The 20,245-nt window shown below is 59.7% G+C and overlaps 2 protein-coding genes across 2 annotated transcripts; one reads left to right on the top strand and one right to left on the bottom strand.

Moving 5' to 3' along the window:
* Positions 1–242: 242 nt before the first annotated feature.
* Positions 243–923, top strand: CDC26 (cell division cycle 26). Its single transcript, XM_054174552.1, has 2 exons — positions 243–416; positions 504–923. The coding sequence occupies exons 1-2, from the start codon at positions 336–338 to the stop codon at positions 699–701; spliced, it is 279 nt and encodes a 92-aa protein (XP_054030527.1). The 5' UTR covers positions 243–335; the 3' UTR covers positions 702–923.
* An 8,673-nt stretch (positions 924–9,596) lies between these two features.
* On the bottom strand, positions 9,597–18,462 carry SLC31A1 (solute carrier family 31 member 1). The gene is made up of 4 exons (XM_054174543.1): positions 18,330–18,462; positions 13,144–13,216; positions 11,032–11,200; positions 9,597–9,926 (listed from the first exon to the last, which is right to left on the bottom strand). Exons 1-4 carry the CDS (start codon positions 18,426–18,428, stop codon positions 9,725–9,727), a joined length of 543 nt encoding a protein of 180 aa, XP_054030518.1. The 5' UTR covers positions 18,429–18,462; the 3' UTR covers positions 9,597–9,724.
* Between the last annotated feature and the right edge of the window lie 1,783 nt (positions 18,463–20,245).

Raw genomic sequence — 20,245 nt, 5'->3', positions numbered from 1 at the left:
ATGAAGCGGGAGGGAATAGGCCGCTAAGCAGCGCACAGAAGCTCCGCCGCCTCACGACCACTTCCGGGGCACGCCGGGAAGGGCAGCATCCAGTGAGGGACTGGAGCGCAGGGGACGCCGGGAGATGTGGCCCGTGGAGCGGGGCATGCCGGGAGATGTGGCCCGTGGAGCGGGGCATGCCGGGAAGCGCAGTGCCCGCTGGCGGCGGGGTGCGCGGGGCATGCCGGGAGGGGTGTGGCTCGGGGCGCGGTGCACACCGGGAGGTGCGGCCCGGTCGGGCTCGGCCGTGGCCGGCGGCGGCTGGGGTGGAGAGGCGGTGGCGGTGACAGGTCGCGATGCTGCGGCGAAAGCCGACGCGGCTGGAGCTGAAGCTGGACGACATCGAAGAGTTCGAGAGCATCCGGAAGGACCTGGAGGTGCGAGCGGGGCTGACCACGGCCGCCCCCGGGGGGTCTGTCCGGCCCGGCCCGGGAGCGGCCTGATGCGACCCCTTTGCCCGGCAGAGCCGCAAGAAGCAGCGGGAGGAAGCGGAGGCAGCGGCGGTGGGTGAGGAGGCCGCGGCGGCGGCAGCAGCGGCGGCGGCCATCGCTCTGGGCACGGACCACAAGAGCCGGGAGCAGATGATCAATGACCGCATCGGCTACAAGCCGCAGCCGAAGGTCGGCGGCCGCACCACCCACTTCGGCAACTTCGAATTCTAACGGGGGAGGGTCGCCCGGGGTCCCAGGCTGAGCGGGACCCGGCGCCCGGGGAGCGAGCAGCCTCCTGACACAGCCGGGAAGGGTCCCCGGGCCGGGACTCTCCATCCCTCGTGGCTTTTGTTTCGTTTTGTTGTTTGGTTTGGTTCTCTTTTGGTTTCCTTGTTTTAAGTTCGGTTAACACAGCCCTGAATGCCTGGTGGCCAAGAGTTTTGTTTTAATAAACATGCCTTTTAGTTTAAAAGGATGAATAACACTCCCACAACCTGCTTCAAAGAGCTGCAGAGGCCGTGCAGGCAGGGCTGGAAACACAAAGAACTCTGCTGTTTCCTGTGCCTCTGTGTGCCCCACTGCGGTGAGGAGGGGAAGCATTCACTGCCTCTGGGGAGGCAACTTGGCTACTGGCCAGGCCGCTCTCCGTCCTTTGCCTCCAGCCCTGGCTCACTGCAGAGCTCCCAGGTGACTGGAAACTGGCCAGGGTGGTCCCCAGCCACCAGAAGGATCGGATGGAGGAACCTGGAAACTCCAGGCCTGGCAGCCTGACCTCAGTGCCAGGGAAAGTGATGGAGCAGATTATCCTGGGGGCAATCATTGCACACCTGAAGGATGGCCAAGGGCTCAGGTCCAGCCAGCATGGATTGAGGGAGGGCAGGTCCTGCCTCTCCAAGCTGATCTCCTTCCATGCCCAGGTGACTGCCTGCTGGATGTGGGGCAGGCTGTGGATGTGGTCTGCCTGGACTGCAGCAAGGCCTTTGCCACCATCCCCCACAGCAAGCTCCTGGCCAAGCTGTCAGCCCCTGGCTTGGGCAGCAGCTCTCTGAGCTGGGTTAGGAACTGGCTGGAGGCTGAGCCCAGAGAGTGGTGGTGAATGGTGCCACAGCCAGCTGGCAGCCAGGCACCAGTGGTGTGCCCCAGGGATCAGTGCTGGGCCCCAGCCTGTTCAATATCTTTATTGATGATCTGGAGGAGGAGATGGAGTCCATCAGCAGTAAATGTGCAGCTGACAGCAAGCTGGGGGCAGGAGTTGATCTGTGAGAGGGTTGGAGAGCTCTGCAGAGGGACCTTGCCAGGCTGGGCAGATGGGCAGAGGCCAACAGGATGGCATTCAACAAGTCCAAGTGCCAGGGGCTGCACTTTGGCCACAGCAACCCCAGGCAGTGCTACAGGCTGGGGGCAGAGTGGCTGAGAGCAGCCAAACAGAGAGGGACCTGGGGGTGCTGATTGACAGCAGCTGAACATGAGCCAGCAGTGTGCCCAGGGGGCCAAGAAGGCCAAGGGCATCCTGGCCTGCATCAGGAAGAGTGTGGCCAGCAGGAGCAGGGAAGTCCTTGTGCCCTGTGCTCAGCACTGCTGAGGCCACACCTTGAGTCCTGTGTCCAGTTCTGGGCTCCTCAGTTCAGGAAAGAGGTTGAGCTGCTGGAAGGTGTCCAGAGAAGGGCAACAAAGCTGGGGAGGGGTCTGGAGCACAGCCCTGGGAGGAGAGGCTGAGGGAGCTGGGGTTGCTTAGCCTGCAGAAGAGGAGGCTCAGGGGAGACCTTCTTGCTCTCTGCAACTCCCTGCAGGGAGGTTGTAGCCAGGTGGGGGTTGGTCTCTTCTCCCAGGCACCCAGCCCCAGAACAAGAGGACACAGTCTCAAGCTGTGCCAGGGGAGGTTTAGGCTGGAGGTGAGGAGAAAGTTCTTCCCAGAGAGAGTTGTTGGCCACTGGGATGTGCTGCCCAGGGAGGTGGTGGAGTCCCCATCCCTGGAGGTGTTCCAGAGGGGATTGGATGTGGCACTTGGTGTCATGGTCTGGTCATGAGGTCTGTGGTGCCAGCTTGGACTCGATGCTCTCTGAGGTCTCTTCCTACCTTGGTGATTCTGTGAGCTTTTGATTGAATAGTTTTAAAGTGGAGCCAGTGGAACAGGTTCACCTAAAACCCTTTAGCACCACAAGCTGGGGACCCCACTAAGGACAGAGCAGTGAGGAGAGTGAGCAGTGCCTGTGCATGGAGGCAGAGGGGGTCAGCTCCTGGTGCAGCAGGCAGTGGTTTGAGACACACAATTCCAGAGTGCCAGCTTGGAAGGGACCCCAAGGATCATCTGCTGCAACCTTTGTAGCTCACAGTAGAGCTGAAAGGAGCTGGCCCTGGACCCTGGCAAGCTGAGCCTTAAACTGCCCAGTGTAGGACATCTCCACTGCTGCCCCTGGGAGATGATTCCAGTCTCCAGCTGTGCTCCAGGGGAAACATTTCCTTCTGGAGCCCACTGGGACTCTCCCCAGCAGGAGCTTGTCCCCATCTCCCCTTGGCTTCTTCATGGGACTGCTTGTGAAGAGGGAGTCTCCATCCTGCTGGCAGCCACCCTTTCTGTCCTGCTCCATGGCAGTAAGGTCTCTAAGCATCCTCCAGGCTGACCAAGCCCAGCTCTCAGCCCTTCCTCCCAGGGCAGCTCTGCCAGGCCCCTCCTGGCCCTTCTCTGGCCACTTCCCAGCCTGTCCACAGCTGTTTTGTACACTGCAGGCAGTGCTCCAGGCAGGGGCTGGCCAGCACTGAGTGGGACAATGACTTCTTTCATGTCTGCTGTGATGCCCTTGGCCCTGCAGCCCAGCAGCACAGCTCTGTGCTTCCCTGAGCAGGCCAGGGAAGAAGTCCCAAACACTTGCTGGAATCACCTGGCCCCAAGCAGTTCACAAGTGCTGTGAAAGGCACTGAGGGGCAGCCTGCTCCACTTGCAGATGTCCCTGCTGCCTGCAGGGGGTTGGTGTAGAAGACCTTTCAGGTCCCTGCCCACCTAGAGCAGTCTGAGATTGCATGAGTCAATCACTGGCACCTCTGGGGTGCAGCCTTGGCCCTTGGCAGGGAGCAGCTGCAGAGCTGGGTGCAGAGGAAGGTTCTGGGCACTGGGCCATGGAATGTCCTGCCTTTGCTCACAGCACTTCTCCCTCCACACCAGCCAGGTTCACTTCCACTCAGCCCCAGGGTGGTGTCACCCCAGCTGCCCTGCTCCTCTGCCACCCCAGGATGGAGATCCAGGTTGCTGCCAGCAGGGTTTGCTGCTTGGCTCAGAGGTCACCAACTGTTTCCTTCTGGGTGGTGCCACTAAAGAGCACAGAATCAGAACTGGCAGGGCTGGAAGGGACCTCAAGGCTCAGCCAGCTCCAACCCCCTGCCATGGCCAGGGACACCTCACACCGCAGCAGGTTGCTCACAGCCACCTCCAGCCTGGCTGCAAACACCTCCAGGCAGGAGGCTTCCACCACCTCCCTGGGCAGCCTGTGCCAGGCTCTCACCACCCTCATGGGGAACAACTTCTTCCTCACAGCCAATCTCAATCTCCCCACTTCTAGTTCTGCTCCATCCCCCCCAGTCCTATCCCTCCTTGACACCCTCAGAAGTCCCTCCCCAGCTTACTTGGAGCCCCCTGCAGATCCTGGAAGGCCACAATGAGGTCTCCTGGGAGCCTTCTCCTCTCCAGCCTGCACAACCCCAACTCTCTCAGGCTGTCTCCACAGCAGAGCAGCTCCAGCCCTCTGCTCCTCCTCCTGGCCCTGCTCTAGACACCTTCCAGCACCTCCAGATCCTTCCTGGCACAGAGGCTCCAGAACTGGACCCAGAGCTCCAGGTTGGTTTCTGCCAGCAGCTCCCTGACTTACAGCAGTGATTCCTACCCCTTTCCATGGCAGCTCACCAAAGGTGAGGGAAGACAAAGCCCCCAAGAGGAGGAGCCCAGCAGGCAGGGGACAGGCAGGAAGCAGCTTGTTGAAGCTCTGCTCCCTCCTGGGCAGGAGGCAGAGCAGGCTGCCAGCATCTGGGGCCTGCCCCAGGAGCCCTGCAGGGAGCCAGGGGGTTGAGCAGGTTGACTTTTACAGGTCCCTTGCAACCCAAAGCAGTCTGAGTTCAGAGCTGGGACTGGACTCCATCTGCTCCTGGCTGGGATTACTCTGTGCCACCTCCCAGCACAGACTCCTTGCCCTCCCCTCTTTCAAGCCATGTTCCTGTTTGTGTGTTGTAGGAGCATCAGCTCCCAGGTCAGGCTGGGAAAATGGACAGAGCTGAAACCTTTCCAGGCTGGAGGGAGCCACAGGGGCCTGGAGCTGAGCTGCTTTGCCAGTCTACCACCACAGGGAGGCCCCAGGGATTCCTCTGCTCCCAGCACGCCCCAGGCCTGGCAGGGGAACACCTTAGGAGGTTCCAAGAATTCCTTTGGCTGCACAGAGGAGCAAAACCCAACCCAGCCTCTCCTTTCTCCTGTGAGGGCAAATAAAAGCCAGGGGAAAGCCCCGGGAGGGAGGCCCAGAGTGGCCTGCTGCACACAGACATCTTCTGTGCACTGAGGGCAATCACTGCTGCAGCTCCTGAGCCCCTGTGCTTTAACTTGGAGAATTCCAGAGTCCCAGCAGGGTGGGGGCTGGAAGGGACCTCTGGAGATCATCCCACAGCAGGGCACCCACAGCAGCCTGCCCAGCAGCACAATGCCCAGGGTGGGTTGGAAGCTCTCCACACAAGGAGACTCCACAGCCTCTCTGGGCAGCCTGCTCCAGGCCTCCAGCAGCCTCACACCAGAGAAGTTTCTCTTCCTGTTCAGATGCAACCTCCTGGGTTCCAGTTTGTGCCCTCTGCCCCTTGTGCTGTCCCTGGGCACCCCTGAGCAGAGCCTGGCCCCAGCCTCTTGCCCCCCAGCCTTTAGCTCTTGCTGAGCATTGCTCAGCTCCCCTCTGGGGCTGCTCTTCTGCAGGCTCTCAGCCCCAGGGCTCTCAGCCTTTGCTCCTCACAGAGCTGCTCCAGGCCCCTCAGCAGCTCTGTAGTCTCCCCATTGGACTCTCTCCAGTAGCTCCTTGTGGCTCTTGAACTAAGGAGCCCAGAAGTGGCCCCAGGCTCTCCTCACTAGGGCAGAGCAGAGGGGGAGGAGAAGCTCCTGCTGTGGTGGGCAGCAGCTCTGGGAGGCACCAACCCTTCTCCATCAGCTTTCCCCACACCCTGCAGGTGAGTCTGGACCCAAAGGGTGCCCTGCACATCTGTGCCCTCCCCCAGGCCCCTTCCTGCAGCCTCAGGGCTTGCTGCTGGTGGCAGGGCTGGGCCCAGGGGACACTGCTCCTCACTCCCATCCCAAACCTCCTCAAGATGGGACACTCAGCCCCCCCCAAGCAACCTGTCTCAGCAGGCACAGAAGAGCTGTGCCAGTGGCCACCAGCCTGCAGCTGAGGATGGTTCCCAGGGCACAGACTCAGCACACTAAAATGCAATCTATTTATTGGTTAATTATGTACAGGAGATGGTTGATCTTCACAGTAACATCAGCCAAGTTGCCTCCACACAGAGCAAGAGCAAGAACAAAACCAAGAGTCCACTGTAAACAGAACTGGCAATCCTGCTGGGCTGGGTGGGGGCTGGCTCCAGCCAAACTGAAAAGGCACTGGAGAGGGACAGGGCAGAAGGCAGCTGATGAGCACAGCCTGGGGGCTTGGGGGGCTGCCTCCAAGGTTGTAATCCAGAGGCACAGAGTGTGGAGACCAAGCATCAGGGCACAAAGAACATCACAGTCCAAGCATGCTACACCATGTGTGTGGCCACAGGAGTTGCAGGTCCTCGAGTCCTGTAGTCATTGCAGTCCTCACCCCCTCCAAGCACCACCCAAGGCAGGTTGAGTGTTACCTGGACACCCTTCAGCCCAGCTGGCACTGCACCACAAGAGGCCAGCAGAGGCCAGCAGCAGGGAGGCCAGGTTGAGACTCCAGCCAAGCAAACAGCAGCCTGGGCCAAGAAGGTGGCAGCTGGTGGCCCAGGGGAGGCTGGGACACAGGGAGGCAGGTGGCTTCTCTGCATTGTCAACGTTGAACCAAAAGAAAGCAAGGCCAGAGCTGGCAGGAGGGCATGGGCTGAAGTGGCCCTCTCTCAGTTGTGCCCTGCTCTGTCAGCAAGCTCAGCAGCAGAGGGGACACAGCCCTCCACCTTCTCTCCTCAAGCACCTTCCCTTCACACCCTCCCTTGTGCACCTCTCCCCAGAGCCCAGCCTGGGCTCCCATTCCTAGCTCCAGTGCTGCCCAACCAGCACTATTCCACCTTGCTGGAAGGGAGCTGAGGTGCTTGCAGGACACCTGGGAACCCCCTGCCCAGGCTCCTGCTCCCCAGGTGACCACTGCTAGGCCACTGCCACCTCCTTCTTCCCCTCTCCTGTGTGAGCATGGGCAGGAGGTGACTCTCTGAAGAGCTTCTCATCCTTAGGGGGGAGCAATAGCAATGGCACAGATGCTACAGGTAGGTGAGGCAGGAGAGCTAGCCAGAGGACTCAAGCTGTGCTGCAAAGCCACAGCCACTGCCTGCTCTCCAAGTCACCACCTCTGGGGACTTCCATCAGAGGATTCAAGTCTGGTGACCTGAACACAAGCCTGGGGGGCTAAAAGGGGACAGCAAGAAGATCAGGCCAAGCAGAGGTCCTGCTCCAGGGGAAGACACAGCAAGGGCCCTGGGCAGTAACTGCTGTCACCACACACAGCCACCCTGCCTGTGCCCTGCAGTCAGACCCCCTGCAACAACTGCAGCTCCTCCAGAGCAGTGGTGGCAAGGAGGGCTCCTGACCAAGGCCCTGTGCTTGCAGCTTTCCCAAGACACCAGCAGCTCCAGCACCCACCTGCTGCAGCTCTCTGTGCCAGGCACCATGGTGTCCTCACAGCTCCTGCAGCCATCCCAGGCTCTGTCTCCCACTCCCACAGCCAGGAGCCACTGCTCAGAGTGGTGACAGAGGCAGTGAGGGCATCAGCAGGTCCTCTGCAGCTGGTCACAGCCCCAGCTCCTGCCAGAGCCCAGGCTGGGGAAGAGCTTTTCCCCTCTCTCATCAGGAGGTGGCTACACATTGTCCATGAAAATAACTTCCCTCCTTCCACCCAGATGCAGATTTGCTCCAGAAAGAAGCTCCTCAGCAACCTGAGGCTGCTTTTGACTCCTCACCTTTCCCTCTCTACTTGCACTGCCCAAAGAGAATCAGATGCCCAAACAAACAGCTGGCACCAGCCCTGGGCAGCTGAGCTCAGTGGTGCCACTCAAGATGCTGCTGGTGGCACTAAGAGATTTCCTGCTGCCTTTCCAGGAGGGGGGAAGGAAGGAGGAGGGAGGGAGGGAGGGAGGGAAGGAGGAGGGAGGGAGGGAGGGAAGGAGGAGGGAGGGAGGGAGGGAAGGAGGAGGGAGGGAGGGAGGGAAGGAGGAGGGAGGGAGGGAGGGAAGGAGGAGGGAGGGAGGGAAGGAGGAGGGAGGGAGGGAGGGAAGGAGGAGGGAGGGAGGGAGGGAAGGAGGAGGGGGGGCTCTGAGCTGGTCATCAGCACAGTGAAGGACACATGTGCCCAGGGATGAGCCTCATCCTGTAAGGCTCAAGAGCTGCAACTCCTGCTCACAAAGCCCAGCTCCTGGCACAGCTCCTGCTGACAGGGCACCCAGCACCAGCTCTGGGCACAAAACTGCCACTGCAGTGCCCAGATGCTCTCACCTCAGGTCTCTCTTGTTCTCAAGGCACATCCCAGCCAGCAGCCCCAGCCTGGAAGCGGTGCCTGACAGTGCCACTGACTTCCCTCTCAGCCAGCAGCAGGCACAAAGGGGGAACCCTGAGCAGCAGGAAGGCTCCAGCTTTGCACCACAGCCCACAAGAATGAGGAGGTGCCACAGCAAATCTGCTCCCTGAGGACCCCCAGGCATGCTGTGGGCATCAGGCAGGCAGGCAGCTGGCTCTGCCCATGTCACAGCCCCTCGTGTCTGTGCCATGTGTAGAGCTCCCAGCACTCAAGGGGAAGTTCTGCTGCACACTTGTCCCCCACTGGCACTGGTAGCTCCTGCAGCTGGCAGGGTCACAGCATGATTCTTAGCCAAAGTGGAGTCATCTGGGTCAGGAATGCTTTGTCATCAGCCCAAGCTGCTCCAGGTGCCACCTGAGGGCACAGCAGGCTGCTGCAGTCCCTCCTTTTCTTTCTTCTCTTCTCCAGAGCTCTCCTTCCCAGGCACAGGGGTGGTTCACTTCCTTCCCCTCACCCAGGGAATGTCCCTTTCAGCCATTTCCACCTCCTGTGAAATCACTCCTGAGCTCCTGCCTCACTTACAGGACTCCTTTTACTCAGCCAAACCTTTAGCTCTAGGCCCAGCCAGGTGCACCTCAGCAGCTCTGAGCGGGTCAGTGCCAACCTTTCTGCCCCAGGAGTACAGGACTGCTGTCCTCTGCCTGCTCCATTTCCATGATTGCAAGGGAAAGCAGCCAGCCCCAGACTGGAGCTGGGCAGTGCTGCTGGATGCATCAGAAGATGAAGAGCAGTCACCAAACCCTGCTGGCTTGGGGGCCAGACTCACCCAGAGCCCCTGCAGCACCCGGGCCACACGCCTGGGGGGGGTCAAGGTACTCCCTTGGCAGGACACAGCTGAGCACCTCTGATGTGCAGCACCAAATCTCCTTCAGAGGCTGAGAAGGCAGCACTGGCCCCAGCAGCACAACACCAGGAGCTGCCCTCCCCTGGCATCATGCACACAGGAGAAAAAGTCCAATGAGAGCAGGCAGTGGCAGCCACAGGCCCCACTGGCAGCCACAGGCCCCACTGGCAGCCACAGGCCCCACTGGCAGCCACAGGCCCCACTGGCAGCCACAGGCCCCACTGGCAGCCACAGGCCCCACTGGCAGCCTGGCTCTTTCCCCACTCCTCACAGACCCTCACAGCTCAGCACCTTCCCATTGCAAAAGAAAAAGAGGCTTCCTGTAAAAGGAGGTTTCCTACACTGCTGTCAGCCAAACTAATTTCAATCACAGCATAAATTCTAAGAGTAAAGCAAATCCTAGCCAAGAATGGCAACCATGGGACCCCCCCCCTGCAAGAGTCAACCCTGCTGCCAGCCTGCAGCAAGGAGGAGCAGCTCCTTCCCCCCCCCTCCCCCCACCCCCCCCCAGCTCCTCACATCCCTCCAGCCCAGCTAGGAACCTTGTGCTGATTTGTCTCTTGCAGCTGAGGAATGATCCAGTCCTGGTGATGGCTGTGCCTCCAGAGGGCAGTGGGGTGGGGAAGCTCCTGGGCAGCCTGGGGCTAGTGGCAGTGCTCTGTGATGTCCACCACAACAGCCTTCTTCCAGCTGAAGAAGAAGTAGCCTGTGCCTGCCCCTGCTGCCACAGCAATGCACAGGTACCCGTTGTAGGTCATGAAGATCAGCATCAGGAAGTAACTGACCACCACCTGGATGATGTGCAGCACAGTCTGCAGGAGGTGAGGGAAGCTCAGCATCTGCTGCCTGGGGACACAGAGCCCACACACAGCAGTCAGCATCCACGGGGCACAGTTGGGGGGGGGAAAGCACAGAAGCAAAGTCACTGAGCTTGGAGAAGAGCTTTGAGGTCAGCAAGTGCAAGCAGAACCCAGCTGCCAGCAGCACCAAACTGTATCCCCAAGCAGCACAGCTACAGGGATAGGACCTTAAAGATCATCCAGTGCCAGCCCCCTGCCATGGGCAGGGACACCTCCCCCCAGCCCAGCTTGCTCAGGGCCTCATCCAGCCTGGCCTTCAACACCTCCAGGCAGGAGGCAGCCACAGCCTCCCTGGGCAGGAGAACCAATCCTCTGCCATCTCTTCCACCAAGGGATCACAGGTTCATAGAATGCTTTAGGTTGGAAGGGACCTTAAAGGTCACCCAGTGCCACCCCCCTGCCATGGGCATGGACACCTCCCCCCAGCCCAGCTTGCTCAAGGCCTCATCCAGCCTGGCCTTCAACACCTCCAGGCAGGAGGCAGCCACAGCCTCCCTGGGCAGCCTGTGCCAGTCTCCCCAGCCTCACTCTCAACAGTTTCTTCCTCCTCTCCACTCTCAGTCTCCCCTCTCCCAGCTCAAAGCCATTGTTCCTCAGCCTGGCACTCCCAGCCCTTGGCCAGAGTCCCTCCCCAGCTCTCCTGGAGCCCTTCAGGTCCTGCAAGGCTGCTCTGAGGTCTGCCTGGAGCCTTCTCCTCTCCAGGCTGCACAGCCCCAACTCTCCCAGCCTGGCCCCACAGGGGAGGTTCTGCAGCCTCTGAGCATCTCTGTGGCCTCCTCTGGAGCCTCTCCAGCAGCTCCAGGTCCTTCTTGTGCTGGGGGCCCCAGAGCTGGAGGCAGTGCTGCAGGTGGGGGCTGAGCAGAGCAGAGCAGAGGGGCAGAATCCCCTCCCTGTGCTGCTGCTCTCCCTGCTCTGGCTGCAGCTCAGCACTCAGCTGGCTCTGGGCTGCCAGGGACCACTGCTGGCTCCTGGGCAGTTTGTCACCAGCTGACACCCCCAAGGCCTTCTCCTCAGGGCTGCTCTTGTCTTGTATGTCCTTGCTGCGCTGGGGGCAGCAGAGGGGGACAGAGGGAGTGCAGGGAGGTTCCTACCCCACAGTCTTGTGTGTCTCCATCAGGATGGTGCCGTTGGGGCCGGGCACGGGCATGGAGTTGTAGCGGATGCTGACCTGGGAGCGGCGCAGCAGGCACTCCCGGGCGATCTTCAGCCCCTCGTAGAACATGGCCAGCAAGAAGACAGCCACAAAGGCACCAGCCATCTCTGGCAGGACAGGAGACACTCTTGGATCCAGGGCTGGGGGGCTGACAATTCCCCCTCACCCCCCCCCCCCTCCCCCAACATCAACTTTGCCAGCCCGGCTCAGCTGGAAGCAAAGGGAGCTGCAGGCAGAGCTACAATGGAAGGCAATGGACATGGACAGAGCACACAACAGGTACAGGAGAGGGGGTGAGGGGGAGAGGGGGGTGAGGGGGGTGAGGGGGGTGAGGAGGGTGAGGAAGGTGAGGGGGGTGACGGGGGTGAGGGGGGTGAGGGGGGTGAGGGGGGTGAGGGGGGTGAGGGGGGTGAGGGGGGTGAGGGGGGTGAGGGGGGTGAGGGGGGTGAGGGGAATTAACCAGGCTGGAAAAGACCTCAGAGCTCATCCAGTCCAACCTCTCACCCAGCACCATCTGATCAACTCAACCATGGCACCAAGGGCCTCAGCCAGGCTCTTCCTAAACACCTCCAGGGATGGGGACTCCACCACCTCCCTGGGCAGCACATCCCCATGGCCAATCTCTCTTGCTGGGAAGAACTTTCTCCTCACCTCCAGCCTAAACCTCCCCTGGCACAGCTTGAGACTGTGTCCTCTTGTTCTGGTGCTGGGTGCCTGGGAGAAGAGACCAACCCCCACCTGGCTACAACCTCCCTGCAGGGAGTTGGAGAGAGCAAGAAGGTCTCCCCTGAGCCTCCTCTTCTGCAGGCTAAGCAACCCCAGCTCCCTCAGCCTCTCCTCCCAGGGCTGTGCTCCAGACCCCTCCCCAGCCTTGTTGCCCTTCTCTGGACACCTTCAAGTCTCTCAATGTCCTTCTTGACCTGAGAGGCCCAGAACTGGACATAGGACTCCAGGTGTGGCCTCAGCAGTGCTGAGCACAGGGCACAAGGACTTCCCTGCTCCTGCTGTTCCTGATGCAGGCCAGGATGCCCTTGGCCTTCTTGGCCCCCTGGGCACACTGCTGGCTCATGTTTAGGCAGCTGTCAATCAGCACCCCCAAGTCCCTCTCTGCCTGGCTGCTCTCAGCCACTCTGCCCCCAGCCTGTAGCTCTGCCTGGGGTTGCTGTGGCCAATGTGCAGCCCCTGGCACTTGGATGTGTTCAGTCTCCTGCCCTTGGCCTCTGCCCATCTGCCCAGCCTGGCAAGGTCCCTCTGCAGAGCCTCTCTACCCTCCAGCAGATCAACTCCTGCCCCCAGCTTGCTGTCATCTGCAAAGAACCCCCCTGGGCAAACCAGGTGTGGGAGTTTCAGGCTATGCCTTTAAAACTCAGCTGCAGGGTTTGAGCAGAGAAGCAGAACACAATAAACAAATCACTCCTGGGTGTGAAAAGGCAAAGGAGAGATTATTCTAAACAACCTCATTGGGTAAATGCCTGGGATAGGAGAAGCTGCATCATACCAGCCCCAGAACAAGAGGACACAGCCTCAAGCTGTGCCAGGGGAAGTTTAGGCTGGAGGTGAGGAGAAAGTTCTTCCCAGCAAGAGAGACTGGCCATGGGAATGTGCTGCCCAGGGAGGTGGTGGAGTCCCCACCCCTGGAGGTGTTCCAGAGGGGATTGGATGTGGCACTTGGAGCCATGGTTGAGTTGTCAGGAGGTGCTGGGTGACAGCCTGGACCTGATGATCTCTGAGGTCTTTTCCAACCTGGATGATTCTATGACAGCAGAGACAGCTCCTGACCCAGAGCCCCCTCCCCCTGCACAGCCCAGGGCTGCCACCCCTGCACAGCTGCTGAGGGTGGACTGAGGCCACACAGTCACCAGGATTTCCCCCCTGAAGGGAAGGCAGGAATCACCTCTGCTAGTCAGAGCAGGTCACTTCTCAACCTATACAAACATCTTTTTTCCCACCCTTCCCCCCCCAGATGCCATTTAAGGGCCCAGACAAGCATCTTCCTCCCTCTTTTCAGTGGTGCTGCACATCTCAGCAGCAAGGCAAACTTCTTACTGACCTCCAGGAGAATTGATGGTGAGTCCAGCAAACAGCAGGGGCACATTCTGATAGCTGAAGTGGAAAGTCATTGCCTGTCCCAAACAGAAAGAACACCAAGATGATAGAATCACAGAATTGTTCCAAGCCCCCTGCCATGGCCAGGGACACCTCACACTGCAGCAGGTTGCTCACAGCCAGTTCCAACCCCCTGCCATGGGCAGGGACACCTCACACCACAGCAGGTTGCTCACAGCCACCTCCAGCCTGGCTGCAAACACCTCCAGGCAGGAGGTTTCCACCACCTCCCTGGGCAGCCTGTGCCAGGCTCTCACCACCCTCATGGGGAACAACTTCTTCCTAACATCCAATCTCAATCTCCCCACTTCTAGTTCTGCTCCATCCCCCCCAGCCCTATCCCTCCCTGACACCCTCAAAAGTCCCTCCCCAGCTTTCTTGGAGCCCCCTGCACACACTGGAAGGCCACAATTAGGTCTGCTCAGAGCCTTCTCCTCTCCAGCCTGCACAACCCCAACTCTCTCAGGCTGTGCTCACAGCAGAGCAGCTCCAGCCCTCTGCTCCTCCTCGTGGCCCTTCTCTGGACACCTTCCAGCCCCTCCAGATCCTTCCTGGCACAGAGGCTCCAGAACTGGCCCCAGAGCTGCAGCTGTGGTCTCAGCAGAGTGGAGCAGAGGGGCAGAATCCCCTCCCTGGCCCTGCTGGCCACACTTCTCTTGCTGCAGCCCAGGCTCTGCTTGGCTCTCTGGGCTGCAAGTGCTCCCTGCTGGCTCCTGCTGAGCTTCTCCTCCCCCAGCACCCCCAAGGCCTTTTCTTCAGGGCTGCTCTCAGGCCAGTCTCTGCCCAGCCTCTAGCAGTGCCTGGGATTGCCCTGCCCCAGCTGCAGGACTTTGCCCTTGGTCTTGTTGTACCTCTTGAGGTTGGCTTGGGCCCAGCTCTGCAGCATGATTAAGCTCATCCTGAGATGGAGCTCAGCAAAGGGGTTTGAATTGTCACAAGAACCAAGACCATTCCAGTTGGCCAAGAGAGAGACTCAGAGAAGCTAAGGTGCTCTGGTGCCACTCAAACAGGCAGTGCAAAATAACTCCTGACCACCTCCTCCTCTGGAGTGGAAATGCTCAGTGTCTGCCTTCCCTTCAGACTTTATCCAGTCACAGAATCACAGAGGGGTTTGGCTTGGAAGGGGCCTCCAGAGCTCACCCAGGCCAACCCCCTGCCAGAGCAGCAGCACCCAGGGCAGCTCACCCAGGAGCACATCCAGGTGGGGCTTGAAAGTCTCCAGAGCAGGAGACTCCCCAGCCTCTCTGGGCAGCCTGCTCCAGGCCTCCAGCAGCCTTCACTTCTGTTCCTGTGGCACCTCCTCTGCTCCAGCTGGCACCCAGTGCCCCTTGTCCTGGCATTGGCACCCACAGCAGCTTGCCCAGGAGCACAATGGCCAGCTGGGTTTGGAAGCTCTCCAGAGGAGACTCCACAACCTCTCTGGGCAGCCTGCTCCAGGTCTCCAGCAGCCTCACACCAAACAACTTTCTCCTCCTGTTGGGTCCCAGCTTGTTCTTTGTCCTGACACTGGGCACCACCCAGAAGAGCCTGGCCCCTTCATCCTGACCCCCAGCCCTCAGACACTGATAGACATTGATCAGATCCCAGCACAGACCTGGGCCTGGCTGCTGCTGCTGCCACCTGGGCAGCCAGCACCAACTGTGCTGTGGAGTCTCCCTCTCTGGAGCCTTCCCAGCCCCAGCTGGATGTGTTCCTGTGTGCCCTGTGCTGGATTCTATGCTCCTGCTCTGGCAGGGGGTTGGACTGGATGGTCTCTAGAGGTCCCTTCCAACCCCTAACCTCCTGTGAGATCCCCTCTCAGCCTTCTCTGCAGCCTAAGCACCCCCAGGGCTCTCAGCCTCTCCTCCCCAGGCAGTGCTGCAGTCCCTTCAGCATCCTGGTAGCTCTCTGTTGGACTCTCCAGCAGATCCCTGTCCCTCTTGAACTCCCTCTCAGGCTTCCTTCACAGCAGAGATGTTTGAGTCTCCCAACCCCCCTCCCAGCCTCTGCTGGCCACTCTCCAGCAGGTCCCTGTCCCTGTTTGTATACATCTGAAACTCACTCCAGAAGGATTTAGAACAGGGAGGAAAAGCTGGAAAAGGCTCTAGAACTGGCCCCACACAAACACAGACCCCAGGTCATCTCCATGGACACCCTGGCAGGCTCTCTGCAGTGCTGCCAGCAAGTGCAGGTCTGAGCTTGCTGGAACCCAAGCAAGCAGAGCAGCAGGGCTCAGGACCAGCACAGCCCCAGCACCAAGGTGGCCAAGAGCCCTGGCAGCACTTTGCTCCCCCAGGTGAGCCAAGTTCCCTTAAAGTTCAGGTGGCAAAGGGCCCAGAGCTGGTCCCCTGCAGGTCAGCACAGTGTGCAAGGCTCCCTGTGCCAGTTCCAGCCACTGCTGACACCAGCAGCATGGAGAGCTGCAGCCTTCAGCTGGCTGCAGGGCAGACACCAGGGCTGGCTGCTGGAAAGGTGGCTGCAGGCAAACACAATGCCAGAAGGCCAGGCTGGAAGGGACTCCAAGGATCATCTGCTCCAACCTTTCCAGCTCACAGCAGAGCTGAAATGAGCTGGCCCAGCAGCCTGGCAAGCTGAGCCTTAAACTCCTGCTGGGGACTCCACTGCTGCCCTTGGCAGATGATTCCAGTCACACAGTCACAGAACTGTCAGGGCTGGAAGGGACCTCAAGGCTCAGCCAGTTCCAACCCCCCTGCCATGGCCAGGGACACCTCACACTGCAGCAGGTTGCTCACAGCCACATCCAGCCTGGCTGCAAACACCTCCAGGCATGAGGCTTCCACCACCTCCCTGGGCAGCCTGTGCCAGGCTCTCACCACCCTCATGGGGAACAACTTCATCCTCACAGCCAATCTGAATCTACCTGTTTCTAGTCTTGCTCCATCCCCCCCACTCCTATCCCTCCCTGACACCCTCAAAAGTCCCTCCCCAGCTTTCCTGTAGCCCCCTTCAGATCCTGGAAGGCCACAATGAGGTCTCCTGGGAGCCTTCTCCTCTCCAGCCTGCACAACCCCAACTCCCTCAGGCTGTCTCCAGAGCAGAGCAGCTCAAGCCCTCTGCTCCTCCTCATGGCCCTGCTCTGGACACCTTCCAGCACCTCCAGATCTTTACTGTAAGAGGCTCCAGAACTGGACCCAGAGCTCCAGGTTGGTTTCTGCCAACCCTGCCAGCAGCTCCCTGACTTACAGCAGTGATTCCTACCCCTTTCCATGGCAGCTCACCAAAGGTGAGAGAAGACAAAGCCCCCAAGAGGAGGAGCCCAGCAGGCAGGGGACAGGCAGGAAGCAGCTTGTTGAAGCTCTGCTCCCTCCTGGGCAGGAGGCAGAGCAGGCTGCCAGCATCTGGGGCCTGCCCCAGGAGCCCTGCAGGGAGCCAGGGGGTTGAGCAGGTTGACTTTTACAGGTCCCTTGCAACCCAAAGCAGTCTGAGTTCAGAGCTGGGACTGGACTCCATCTGCTCCTGGCTGGGATTACTCTGTGCCACCTCCCAGCAGAGACTCCTTGCCCTCCCCTCTTTCAAGCCATGTTCCTGTTTAACTGCATGCTCTGTGTGTTGTAGGAGCATCAGCTCCCAGCTCCATCCCCTCCCCCCCAAGTCCTATCCCTCCCTGACACCCTCAAAAGTCCCTCCCCAGCTTTCCTGTAGCCCCCTGCAGATCCTGGAAGGCCACAATGAGGTCTCCTCAGAGCCTTCTCCTCTCCAGCCTGCACAGCCCCAACTCCCTCAGTCTGTCTCCACAGCAGAGCAGCTCCAGCCCTCTGCTCCTCCTTGTGGCCCTTCCCTGCACCTCCAGACCTTTCTTACACTGGGGGCTCCAGGACTGGACACTGCTCCAGCTGTGGTCTCACAGTCTCCAACTGTTCTCATGGGCAAACATCTCTTTCTGCAGCCCAAGGGGCATGACCCCAGCACTAACCTGTCCCCATCTCCCCTTGGTCTCTCCATGGGACTCCCTGGAGCCACTCCAGCTCCTGGTGCACCTCCCCCCATGCCACTCCTTCCCTCCAGCAAAGCCACAATGGGGACTGTGCTTCACACCGAAGTGATTCATGCCTTCAGCACCCTGGGCTGGTGGAAAGTGTCCCTGCCCATGGCAGGGGGACTGGAACTAGATGATCTTTCAAGCCCCTTCCCACCCAAAGCCTTCTGTGAGTCTCTCACTCTGTGCTTCAAAAAGGGCCTATAAGAAAGAGGACAAAGCTTCCAGCAGCCCCTGCTGCTGTGACAGGACAGGAGGGGATGGTGTGAAGCTGAAAGAGATTCAGCCTGGAGAGAGGGCAGAAATGTTTGACCCTGAGGGTGGTGAGAGCCTGGCCCAGGCTGCCCAGAGAGGTGGAGCTGCCCCATCCCTGGAACCATTCCAGGTGAGGTTGTTAGGGGCTCTGAGCTACCTGCTCTAGCTGCAGGTGGCTCTGCTGACTGCAGAGAGGAGGAACTGGATGACCTTTAAAGCTCATTCCATGCCTCTATGATTCTCTGCCTTCCAAAGCCAAGTTGAACTTCCCACCCTCAAGAGTCAGATATCCCAGGACCACAGGATGCTAGGAGCTGGAAGGGACCTCCAAAGATCATCCAGTCCAAGCCCCTGCCAGAGCAGGAGCACAGAACCCAGCACAGGGCACACAGGAACACATCCAGCTGGGGCTGGGAAGGCTCCAGAGCAGGAGACTCCACAACCTCTCTGGGCAGCCTGCTCCAGGGCTCTGTCACCCTCACAGTGCAGAAGTTCCTCCTCATGCTGAGCTGGAACCTCCTGTGCTGGAGTTTCCATCCATTGCCCCTTGTCCTATCCCAGGGCACAACTGAGCAGAGCCTGTCCCTGTCCCCTCCCTCCTGACCCTCAGCCCTCAGCTATTGATAGCCATTGATCAGATCCCTCTCAGGCTTCTCCTCTCCAGACTGAACAGCCCCAGGGCTCTCAGCCTCTCCTCCCCAGGCAGTGCTGCAGTCCCTTCAGCATCCTTGCAGCCCTCCCTTGGACTCCCTCCAGCAGATCCCTGTCCCTCCTGAACTGGGGAGCCCAGGGCTGGCTGCCACATCCCAGCTGTGGCCTCCCCACACCAAGTCACTGTGGAGCACAGCCCCAAAGCTCTCTGGTTCATGAACTCCATCAACAATAACTGTGCCACCTACCATCATGCCAGCCTCATGGCCATGAGCTGGGGCTGCTGTTGAGTGCTGGTGCTCAGGAGGATGTGTGGTTGACATCATGGAGTGGTTCATGTGAGACATCTTCACAACAGGGATGTTCAGAAAGGCACAGAGAAGAAGTATGAGCCTGGAAAGCAAAGCACAGCACAGTCAGGAAGCAGCTCTGGAAAAGAGGATTTGCTTTCTCTACTGCAAGAGAAAAAATCATCATCATCATCATCATCACCACAACCTCTTAAGGCACTGAGGGCTCCTGGCGGTGGATGAAGCTGGGGAGCATCCTCCTGGTGCTGTGCTCTGCAGCAGCAGAGGAGACAGAGCAAAGCCAGCAGGGCAATTTAAAGGAGGTGTCCCTCTGGGCTTCACATCATCACACCACTCCTCTGGGCTTCACATCACACCACCCCTCTGAGCTTTCCATCACAGCACCCCAAACGCCCCCGGCAGAGCAGCAGCCCTGACGCGACTGAGGTGAAAGGAGGGAGGAGAGCTCAGCTGCAAGGGCCACTGCAAAACCCACCCCCGAGCCAAGAGGTGAGGCCCATTCCCCTCTGCACACCCCCAGGGAGAGATGACAGTGCTGCTCCTAATTGCCACTTGCCCATTTCATTGGGAACATGTGTAACAAAGAAATGAGGTTAGGTGGAACAGGGCCTCCCGCCAGGCAAAGGTCTGCCACGGCCCCAGGCAAGCCAGTCTCATCTCTGAGAGCTCTCCACTGTCACATCTCCCCTCTAATCACATCACACAGCAGCAGAGAAAGCTCCCAGGGGCTGCCAGCCCCCAGCCCTAACCTGGTTACTGCAAATCAGCTCTGTCTGGGCACACTGCACTGACAATGAAGCACCTCCTGCTTACACGTGGCCCTGGCCGCTGCACCCTGCTCCCCAGCACGGCCTGGATGCGGCCAGGGACAGCGCTGGTGGGGAAGGGGGACAGGAGGGGAAGGGGGACAGGAGGGGAAGGGGGACAAAGAATTAACCAGGTTGGAAAAGACCTCAGAGCTCATCCAGTCCAACCTCTCACCCAGCACCATCTGATCAACTCAACCATGGCACCAAGGGCCTCAGCCAGGCTCTTCCTAAACACCTCCAGGGATGGGGACTCCACCACCTCCCTGGGCAGCACATCCCCATGGCCAATCTCTCTTGCTGGGAAGAATTTCTTCTTCACATCCAACCTAAACCTCCCCTGGCACAGCTTGAGACTGTGTCCTCTTGTTCTGGGGCTGGGTGCCTGGGAGAAGAGACCAACCCCCACCTGGCTGCAGCCTCCCTGCAGGGAGTTGGAGAGAGCAAGAAGGTCTCCCCTGAGCCTCCTCTTCTGCAGGCTAAGCAACCCCAGCTCCCTCAGCCTCTCCTCCCAGGGCTGTGCTCCAGACCCCTCCCCAGCTTTGTTGCCCTTCTCTGGACACCTTCCAGCAGCTCAACCTCTTTCCTAACCTGAGGAGCCCAGAACTGGACACAGGACTCCAGGTGTGGCCTCAGCAGTGCTGAGCACAGGGCACAAGGACTTCCCTGCTCCTGCTGGCCACACTGTTCCTGCTGCAGGCCAGGATGCCCTTGGCCTTCTTGGCCCCCTGGGCACACTGCTGGCTCATGTTTAGGCAGCTGTCACTCAGTACCCCCAGGTCCCTCTCTGTTTGGCTGCTCTCAGCCACTCTGCCCCCAGCCTGTAGCTCTGCCTGGGGTTGCTGTGGCCAAAGTGCAGCCCCTGGCACTTGGACTTGTTGAATGCCATCCTGTTGGCCTCTGCCCATCTGCCCAGCCTGGCAAGGTCCCTCTGCAGAGCTCTCCAACCCTCCAGCAGATCAACTCCTGTCCCCAGCTTGCTGTCAGCTGCACATTTACTGCTGATGGACTCAATGCCCTCCTCCAGATCATCAATAAAGATATTGA

The sequence above is a fragment of the Dryobates pubescens genome, chromosome 29 (genome assembly GCF_014839835.1).
Source record: "Dryobates pubescens isolate bDryPub1 chromosome 29, bDryPub1.pri, whole genome shotgun sequence".
NCBI classification, from domain to species: Eukaryota; Metazoa; Chordata; class Aves; order Piciformes; family Picidae; genus Dryobates; species Dryobates pubescens.
Note: the sequence above shows the minus strand (reverse complement) of the source record. Positions and strands in the feature narration are given on the sequence as shown.